At 42.6% G+C, this 10,207-nt stretch overlaps 1 protein-coding gene across 1 annotated transcript; it reads right to left on the reverse strand.

The window, feature by feature from the left end:
* Positions 1 to 331: 331 nt before the first annotated feature.
* Positions 332 to 8,080, reverse strand: LOC117679692 (vomeronasal type-2 receptor 26-like). Its single transcript, XM_087893352.1, has 4 exons — positions 7,262 to 8,080; positions 5,494 to 5,712; positions 3,783 to 3,909; positions 332 to 1,230 (listed from the first exon to the last, which is right to left on the reverse strand). Exons 1-4 carry the CDS (start codon positions 8,078 to 8,080, stop codon positions 332 to 334), a joined length of 2,064 nt encoding a protein of 687 aa, XP_087749478.1.
* Positions 8,081 to 10,207: the final 2,127 nt, after the last annotated feature.

Consider the following 10,207-nt stretch of genomic DNA (forward strand, 5'->3'; position numbering starts at 1 on the left):
TTGATAGTGGCCCAGTTCTTTTCTTACTCCAAGAATTGGCATGTGAAACATTGAAAACTTCTCCCCAAAAAACCAACTAAATCATATAGAAATTGCTTGCCTGAAAAAATTAAAGTACTTCTCTCACCAAATAAGCACTACCATCCATGGTGAAAGAAAGTCAAATTTATTCATATTTTATTAGCTATTATATCATCTAACAGATTTACTTTTGAGTTTGGACAGAAAAATTGAATGTGGCTCTGTCAGATTACTTATATATGAGAGCAATAATACAGTATGTACACATCCAATTAGTTGCTTGTAAAAATTAGATCTTTTTCTTTTTTTTCTATTTCTTATGTGTTAATTGCTCTCTAGTGTTGAGTTCAGGCCTCAGTATAATTATATAAATTTTGGGGGTGAAGATGCATCCCAGTAAACCAGCACTGGAAGACAGAATAGAGAAGATCTCCACAGCCACCACATACTTCCCTTTGGTGCTCAGGTAGGTGGGGACAAAGGTCAGCCAAACATTGCAGAAAACCAACATGCTGAAGGTGATGAACTTGGCTTCATTAAAACTGTCTGGCAACTTCCTGGCTAGGAAGGCCACAGTGAAGCTGAGAAGGGCCAAGAGGCCCATGTAGCCCAAGACACAGTAAAACATGATGATGGAGCCTTCATGACATTCGATTACCATTTCTCCATAGACTGTCTCCATGTCTAAATGTGGAAATGGGGGAGATGTACTCAGCCAGATGGCACAAATAGTTACTTGAATGAAGGAGCAGAACCAGATAATAGAATAGGCCAACTTTTGCCCCACCCATTTGTGAAATAGGCTCCCTGGCTTTGATGCTAGGAATGCTACGATGACTGTGATGGTTTTGGCCAATATAGAAGAGATCGCAATAGAGAAGATGATGCCAAAATTGGTTTGTCGGAGGAGACAGGTCATCCTATTGGGCTTTCCAATGAACAGAAATGAGCAGAGGAAACAGAGAAAGAGGGAGATAAGTAGAAGGTAGGTGAGGTTGCGATTGTTGGCTTTGACAATGGGAGTGTCCCGTTTCTTAATGAAGATTATAAACACCAAAGTTGTAACTAGGGAAAAAAGAAGAGACAGAGACACCAGAGTAATGCCCAGTGGTTCTTCAAAGGAGAGGAAATGCAGTGTCTTTGGAATGCACTCATCGTGAGCTTGGTTTGGAAACTGATCCTCTGGACAACTGTCACAATTCTCCATGTCTGAAAAGAAGAAAAAAGTTTCTGAACAGGCTTAAACTTTTCTGAAGTTTCAGAATTTCTTTTCTGGATTTACCTGAATGTAAGTTTTTTCTAAATCCTTTTGTAAAAACGAGTACTGTAGGGAAACACAATTTAGATTTTTCTATATATCAATACTGTTGGAGTGCACTAGGTTTTATAGCATTTCTGAGCAAGAGAATAGCACGTCCCATTTTCTAAATGTGTGCCAGCTAGTGGGAAAGAGAAAAAAAATGCTTGATACTTTAGATCCTGAAAAACTTGCAATAGCGCAAGAGCAGAGGTGTCAAACTCAATTTCATTGAGGGTCGCGTTATGGTTGCATTTGACCTTGGGGGCAGGTGGGCATGGCTAGTGTGGGCATGGTCAGGGTGGATGTGGCGAGCTTGACCTCACTCATGTTGTGGTCTCCTGTGGTGGCCCGGTCGAGGCTGGGGGGATCCATTGTCTCCAGCGGAGGAGAAAGAAAGCAAATCTAGAAAGCTAACATGAAGCTAGAATGTCCAGGGAGCGTTCATAGTAGAAGACAAAGTAAACCACAACTTGCATAATCCTTCTGTAATGATATCCCCACACAGCATGTTTAATCCGAATATTTTTTAATATCCATTTTTCACTAAAATACCATTCTTCTTTTTGTTATGTCATTTTCAACTATCAAGAGATTTGATCTAAGGCAGGGGTGTCAAACTCAATTTCACTGAGTGCTGCATCAGGGTTGACCTCAAAGGGCCGGAGGGTGAGTGGGCGTGGCCAGGTGGGTGGGCATGGGCATGGTGGGTGTGGCCAGCTCAATGTTACTTGTGTCAGGAGCTCCTTCCTTGCTTCCTTGCTTCCTTCTCTTCTTTTTCCTTCCGTCTTCCTTCTCCTTTCTGCTTTCTCTCCATCTTTCCTTCTGTTTCCTTCCTTGCTCTCTTCCCATCTTCTCCCTTTTTCTTTGTCTTTCCTCTTTCCCTTCCTCCTTTCCTGTCCCTTCTTGGATGCACAAATGCAAAAGGAGAAACATTATTCCTTTTGTTTTGTTTTGCTTTTGCTTTGTTTTGCTAGGCCTCTGCCAGCGAAAATGGAGGTTGGGGGTTGCGCGCGGCCCCTCTGACTCTGTTTTCAGCCTTGACGGCTTTGTGCAGCCTTTTGCCAGCAAAAATGGAGCCACTACGGGCCAGTACTTTGCTTTTTCCGGGGCAACCCTGCGGGCTAGGTCTAAACACCCCATGGGCTGAATCTGGCCCGCAGGTGATGAGCTTGGCACTCTAGAGGATAGAGTGTGCTAGAGGATAGGAGAACAGGAACTGTGCTACTTGATTACTGTTTCCTTTATGCAATGTGCCCATCATATAAATGAGATGAGATGAGATGAGATAGAGAGATGGTCCCCCAACACCCTGGCTGCGGTCCACTACCCATTTGGAACTGTGCCACACAAGATGTGAGTGAGCAAAGGTGGAAAAAGAAAAGGATGAGACATAAATGATGCCTACTGCTTGCAAAAATGGAGTTGCATGCGCTCAAGCCATTGACATAGAACCATCCTCCCTATCCCCCTGCCGGTCCACCAAACTGGAAAAGTTGGAGACCTCTGGTGTAGAGGACATCACTGATGTCTCTTGCTTTTCCTCCTTTGTGATGCATCAATACAGTGAGCAATAATGTTGAAGAGATTCATGTTAACTGGGATACAGGCTGGTTCAGGGATGGGTTCTACTTACCTTTACTACCGGTTTACAATGGGATCGTGCGTGCGTGCTTGTTTAGCTTTGGCGTGCCATGCTTCTGAGCATGCGCAGAAGCTTCTGCATCAGAGGTGGGTTTCAGCAGGTTCTGACAAGTTCTGGAGAACCGGTAGTGGAAATTTTGAGTAGTTTGGAGAACCGGTAAATACCACCCCTGACTGCCCCGCCCTCATCTATTCTCTGCTTCCCAAGTCCCAGCTGATCTGGAGGAAATGGGGATTTTGCAGTAATCTTTCCCTGGAGTGGGGAGGAAATGGAGTTTTTTTTGTTTTTAATTTGATTTATATGCCGCCCTTCTCCGAAGACTTAGGGCGGCTTACAATGCGTTAAGCAATAGCCTTCCTACTTTTGTATATTTATACAAAGTCAGCTTATTGCCCCCACAATCTGGGTCCTCATTTTACCTACCTTAGAAAGGATGGAAGGCTGAGTCAACCTTGAGCCTGGTGAGATTTGAACTTGCAATAATTGCAGGCAGTTGATGTTAATAACAGTGCTTTAGTCTGCTGCGCTACCAGAGCTCTTTTACAGTATTCTTCCCCTGGAGTGGGGTGGGAATGGAGATTTTACAGTATCCTTCCACAGTCACGCCACCAAGCCATGCCATGCCACGCCCACCAAGCCACACCCACAGAACCAGTAGTAAAAATTTTTGAAACCCACCACTGTTCTGCGCATGTGCAGATCGCTGATGACAACGTCCGGGGCAGTGGGCGGGGCCTCCCGCCAGTTTTACTACCGGTTCTTGTGAACCAGTCCAAACCCACCACTGGGCTGGTTCTATTGGGATGTCATGAATCTTACCCATTTGTCTGGATATCATCTTTTCTGGACAGGGAGCACAAGCATAGCAGCAAAATTTCCGCCCTTCGATCTTGTTCTTTCTTTTTCCAAGAGGACATGGCTCATTACATAAGGAGGGAGGAGGGATCTGTCCCCAAATAAAGAAAGAAATCAGTAGTAATGTTTTACTTACGTTTTTATCTTACAGGCAATGATTGTTGATAGTCATTTCTGCCATGTAACAGACAATTCAACCTCCAAAAGGTTACCAGAGCCAGGAATGTAACCAAAGTTGCATTTGATTTGTTTGTTTTTTTATCTAGCTGAAGTTTAATTAATGAAATGCAGCCCACATTTATATCTAAACTTGGATTATTTTCCCTATTGTTCCCCAGTCAAGGCTCTGGTTACTCTCTTTAAACCCAGGAAGACATAAGGCCTGGTTAAATTATATACTATCCAATGGTGGGTTGCCCCGGGTTAACACTGCTTCTATAGAACCGGTAGTAAAACCGGCGGGAGGCTCCGCCCACCGACCCTGATATCATCAAAATGCTTCTGTACATGCATACGGCCACGTTGCAAACTGGTAGTAAAGGTAAGTAGAACCCACCCCTGTTACTACCTGTCCCACATAGTATCTGCCCATTAATTAAACAATGCCATTTATAAGGACCCTGGAGGCTATCTTTTCTTTAATGGAATGGAATGGAATGGACTAGAATAGAATAGAATAGAATAGAATAGAATAGAATAGAATAGAATAGAATAGAATAGAATAGAATAGAATAGAAGGGACCTTGGTGGTCTTCTCGTCCAGCCCCTGCTGAAGCAGGAGTATCATGCTACAACATATAACTTTTTATACTGTTGTGGCTCTCTTGCCCCATCCAGTGGCCGGAGAGACAAATATGACCCAACTCTATTGTTTGGAGCTGACTCCGCCCATTTACCCATCAGCCCGCACTCTCAAACCAAGTGTATGGTGGGAAGCCAGACTCCATTTCTTTTAGCGTTTGGAGAAGGCAAAAGGACAAAGAAGCAGCCATTTTAATCTGTGGCACATGATCATCCAAGAACAAATTCACATCCCACACACAGAGCATCGCTGGTGAGATTCAAACGGTTTGTATTTATTGATTGTTATGTTCGGTAGTAACTTAATATTGTCTATCTTATATTTGATTCTCACTGTATGTATCCCAATTTTCCTCGGTTTCATCATATCCTGTTCTCTCAATAAAGCATTCAGATCTATGCACCCAGTCTGTTTTATCAGAGGATAGATGGTTTAGCTGCATGTCGAGTTGCACACAGACTAACGTGTAGTAGGAACAGAACAAGGAGAACCTAGACCATTTCAGACAAGTGACTCTTGAATGAAGCACCTTCCAAATTCAAATCTGCCCAGAGTGACTGACTGTCCATCCATCCATCCATCCATCTATCATCTATCTGTCTCTATCTCTGTCTCTGTCTCTGTCTCTGTCTCTGTCTCTGTCTCTGTCTCTGTCTCTGTCTCTGTCTGTCTCTGTCTCTGTCTCTGTCTCTGTCTCTGTCTCTCTGTCCCTGTCCCTGTCTCTGTCTCTCTGTCTCTCTGTCTCTCTCTCTGTCTCTGTCTCTCTCATCTGTCTGTCTCTCTGTTTCAATCTCTATCATCTCTCTCTATCATCTATCTATCTATTGAGTTCTAAAGCACCCCCCTCTCTCTCCCATATTATTGTTATGTTACCTGAGTGAATCCATGATGCCACTGGATTTTGTCTTGATGAATACGGAAGGTTCCTCCTTGCAGATCTAGTTCCCCAACTGGGATGTTGATATAGGAGTTGTTTGGGAAAGTAACCAAATTTACAATGTCAAATCCAGCTTCCAGTGCTCCATCTTCATTGAATTTAATTTCATCTCCAGCATTGTTGTTGAAGGAAATTCTCTGCAGAAATGAGTGGAGCTTGCGGAAGAAAAAGGATAAGGGTTAAAGGCAGTGGTGGGATTCAGCCAGTTTGCACCACTTCAGGAGAACTGGTTGTTAATTTTCTGAGCAGTTTGGCAAACTGGTTGTTGGAAGAAATCATTAGGGCAGAGAATCAGTTGTTAAATTACTTGAATCCCACCACTGGTTAAAGGGAAACAGATTAGCCTTCAAAATGTCTTCAAACAACACCACTTTTTAAGTTTGGAGGCTTTCTTCCCTGGGAATAAAGAAGTATAGCGGACTGAAAGAATCTAGTGGTTATTTTGGACCATAGTCCATCTTACGGACTAAAATTTCTTTAGTACATGTTGATTTTTTTTTCTAGTGACAATTGAGAGAGTTAGTGGAAAAAGAGCAAGAAGAAGCTATGGGAAGAAAATCTCCAGAGAAGTAGAAAGGCAGAAGTATGTTAAAGACCAGTTTTGTTGATGTGTAAGGAGGAAAAAGCTGAGATGTGTAACGGTGGTGGTATTCAAATTTTTTCCCTACCAGTTCTGTGGGCATGGCTTGGCAGGGGAAGGTCATGTGACTGAGTGGGTGTATCCAACTTGATGTCACTCATGGCCATGCCCACTCAGTCACATGACCATTGCCAAGCCACGCCCACAGAATCCGGTAGGAAAAAAATTGAACTTACAGCTATTTTTTCTACCTATTTTCTGCCCAGATCTGGCCTATACTGTCAAAGGCCTTGCCTAATCCTGCATGCCGCCCACTCTCCCTTCACCAGTCGCACGCATCGCCCCATTTCCCCTCCTTCAGAGGCCCCAGCCCTAGCCCCGCTTCCTCCCCCACGACTGCCTCTTCCATCGTCCTGTGGCCGCGACCTTACCTTCCTCCCACGGCTGGCTGCCAGGGAAGGCAAGCCAGAGCTGAGCCATCACCACTGGGATCCCCATCAACCCGCATCTTTCCCCCCTTGTCATGAGATGCCTGCAGCTGCCGCCTCTTATTTTTGGTGTGGCTGGAGTCCAGCCACACCGAAAAAAGATGCAGTGGCTGCAGGCTTCTTGCAGCAAAAATTACCAACCTCTGGCTCTGCTCCACTTCTCGAATGCACTGCCGTTGCCCTCTTCTAGGTACCGGCTGCGCAGGCACACTCCATTGCCTGCTGCTGCTGCGCCGAAGGGACTTCCCCGGGCAAGTCCAAGTGGAGCAGCGCGGCAGGCAATGGGGTGCGCCTGTGCGGCTGGCGCATAGAAGAGGGCGGTTGTGCATTCGAGAAGTGGAGTGGAGCCGGAGGTCGGTAATATTCACTGCAAGAAGCCTGCAGGCATTGTGTCTCTTTTTAGGTGCCGCTGGACCTGAACCAGTGCGAACCGGTTGAATACCACCTCTGATGTGTAGGCAAAAGACAACAGCTTCAGTGGGTCAATATTTGTAATGTTTTAATCTTGAAGAAAGATGAACATCAGTGATGCTTAGATAGATGGTCTACAATGATCTGTTGACTCATTAAGTCTTGGCACTCTGTTGTAACCTAAGACAACATTTCAAAAGAGCATTGAGAAAGGGGAAATCTTACCTGCCAGGTTTCTACAATTTTTGATCGCCCTTGATCCCTGTTGTTTTGTATCTTCTGATAAGTCCTCCCTGTTTGAGCAGCATGTAAGGCCTGAGCCACAGCACAGATTGCATTATAGATACTGTAACTATGGCCAAGTATGCTGGTTTCAAAGAAGGGTGCAATAAGGTCGTCTAGTCTTTCCTCTCCAGTACATTTCTCATCCATTATTTGAGAAACACCATTATTTGGTGGTGAACAGCAAAAAGCTTGGCTCCAGAAATCTCTAATAAAGCCATCTTGACTTGCCTCAGATGGAGTGACGGCCTGTATAAATTGTTGGAAACCTGGGGGTTCTCTTGTGCTAATTGAGAAGGAAATTGCTCCATGGAACGTTTGCATATCGACAGCTCTTTGTAAGGAATGTAATGTGAAATCATTTTGGGCCATTGTGATCCACACTTTTTGTGTGGAAATTTTCTGTGAAGAATCCGAAGGCATTGGGAGAAAAAATTCGGTGCCTTGTAGAATAGAGGCCAGCCACATAAAGACTGTATTTTCTCCATGTACAATAACTGTATTTGCGGTTCTCTCTGTGAACAAAGTAATGTGCCTCAGGCAACGTTCAGCCAAGTCAAATACTTCGGAAGTATATAAATTTCTGTCAATCCGTTCAATGAATTCGGAGCAGATTTTATTTTGAGAGAGCATGGGTTCCAGAGTTTGTAGGAAATGTTCTCCATGTTTATCATCTACAATGACAAGCCCTACCCATTTCCATCCAAAGTACAGGAGGAGCTGGATTAAACCCTCGTACTGGAGATCTTCATTGGGGGCCATGCGATAAAAAGGCGGAAAACGCGATTCATCAGTCACTGCCAATTGAAAAGAACCATATGAAATCTAAAAAAAAAAAAAAAAAAAAGGAGGAATAAGACAAAGAGAAAATGATAGAGTAAGAGAATGGATGGATATGTCCTGTTTTTATTGATTTACCGTAATCTATGTTGTTTTTCAAAATATGGTTGTTTAGTAATATAGATAAGGTTCAGAGATCTCCCTAAAAGGGAGATATCCTTTCTGAATATTGTCTATCTGTCTGTCTGTCTATCTGTCTGTCTGTCAGTCTCTCTGTCATCATCATCATCATGATGCTTTCTGAGAATGTTCAGGAGGATAAATCTATCTCAGCATCTACTTCTGTCCTAATATCGCAGCACCATTGAGAATGTCCTGACATATGGCATTCTTGCATGGTATGGGAGCAACTCTGTAGTGGACAAAAAAGCTTTACAGAGAATCATTAAAACTGCCCAGAATATCATTGGGCTCCAGCTACCAGCCCTGGACAACATCTTTGAATCTCGCTGTTTGACAAAGTTGCATAACATTCTCAGAGACTCTTCCCATCCTACTTACAATCTTTTTGGACTGTTGCCTTCCGGCAAAAGATACAGAACAATTAAAACTCGGACCACACGTTTTCTGAATAGTTTTTATCCCAGAGCTATAATTGCACTCAACAATGAACTAAAGGGCCACCAACAGTGAGCTGTTGGACAGCATTACTTGGTCTGTTGTCTGGATGTTTAGGTGGTTTAGGAGTGGGGAATTTGTGGTGGGTGGAAGTTTGTTTGGGGATTGTTATGTGTGTTGGACCTGGTCTTTGGATGTTAAGTGAATTTTGTTGTATGGGTATACTGTGTATACATGTACAATGACAACAAAGTTATTACTATGATCATCATTATCTCAAGTCTTTTTCTTGAAGATAACTTGAATATTTGAATTGAAAGAATCAAATCTTTCAGTGCTTCCTAGGTAAATGTTCCTTCTACATGTTGTGCTCCCCATCTTTAATATAAAACCCAGATATTTGTGCACATTATGCTTAAAATATATGATCTGAAATAAGCGAGGCAGGTAATGATAGCTAGCAAAAGTCTGCAGGTTCAAAGAACTATGTGTCAAAATTCTTAATGTCTTGATTCATCATACTGAACGAAGCGATATACTGAAGAGAACCACAGATTAATCAAAGTCTGCCCTTTACCCTAATTTCTTTACTTCTCTTTACCCTAATTTCTTTACATCTGTTTACCGATAAACCATCAAGTTGCTTCTTGAAGGGGAATTCAAAGGCAGGCAATCTGTGTGATTGATGTCCTAATTTTGACATCTTTAGTTATGGCTCCAACCTGTGGGATCTTGAAAAGCTGCAAAATTTCTGCCATTCGTATGGATGTTTCGGGACTCATCCCTCCAATGATTCCCATCACTTTCTTTTCAGTCCCACAAATATAGTTGGGGACAATTTTATGCGACTTAAAAAGCAGATCCAGAATGGTACGATAGGTCATTAGTGCATCAGAGTAGCTGTCATAGATATGGAATCCAAGAGTGATGTTAGGCAAGATGTGAGAATCCTTGTTGATCTCTTTCACGGCAAATGCTAAAGCCAAGACGTGTTGGTAGAACTTGGTTACCACACTGTAAAAAAGTCACTTGTTTCAAAAGAGAACTGTGCTATGCATTACATACTAAGGAATACATATCCAGTGACAGAAATACTATGAGGAAGACACACTGACAAGAGAACTATACTGAAGTTCACAGTTTTATGATTCCAGGTTCATATCTTATACGAAGTGGTTTGTTTAACTGTATCCTTTAACAGATACTTAAACGGATAACCCAAAAAGGATGTGACGGATAAGTGATATAACCAGAAATGTTAATTAATTTATTTATTATTTATTATTATTCGAATTTCTATACCGCCCTTCTCCTTTCGGACTCAGGGCGGTGAACAGCCAAAATAAAAACATTTATACATAAATACGATTAAAAATAGATTTAAAATAATTAAATTTGGCCCATAGTTTAAAATTTATCAATTTAAAATCCATATCAAAATTTAAAGCCAACCATAAAATCATAAAATCAAGAGAGACCGGCTAACTGAAA

The sequence above is a fragment of the Pantherophis guttatus genome, chromosome 4 (genome assembly GCF_059756535.1).
Source record: "Pantherophis guttatus breed Tessera chromosome 4, ASM5975653v1, whole genome shotgun sequence".
Lineage (NCBI taxonomy): Eukaryota > Metazoa > Chordata > Lepidosauria > Squamata > Colubridae > Pantherophis > Pantherophis guttatus.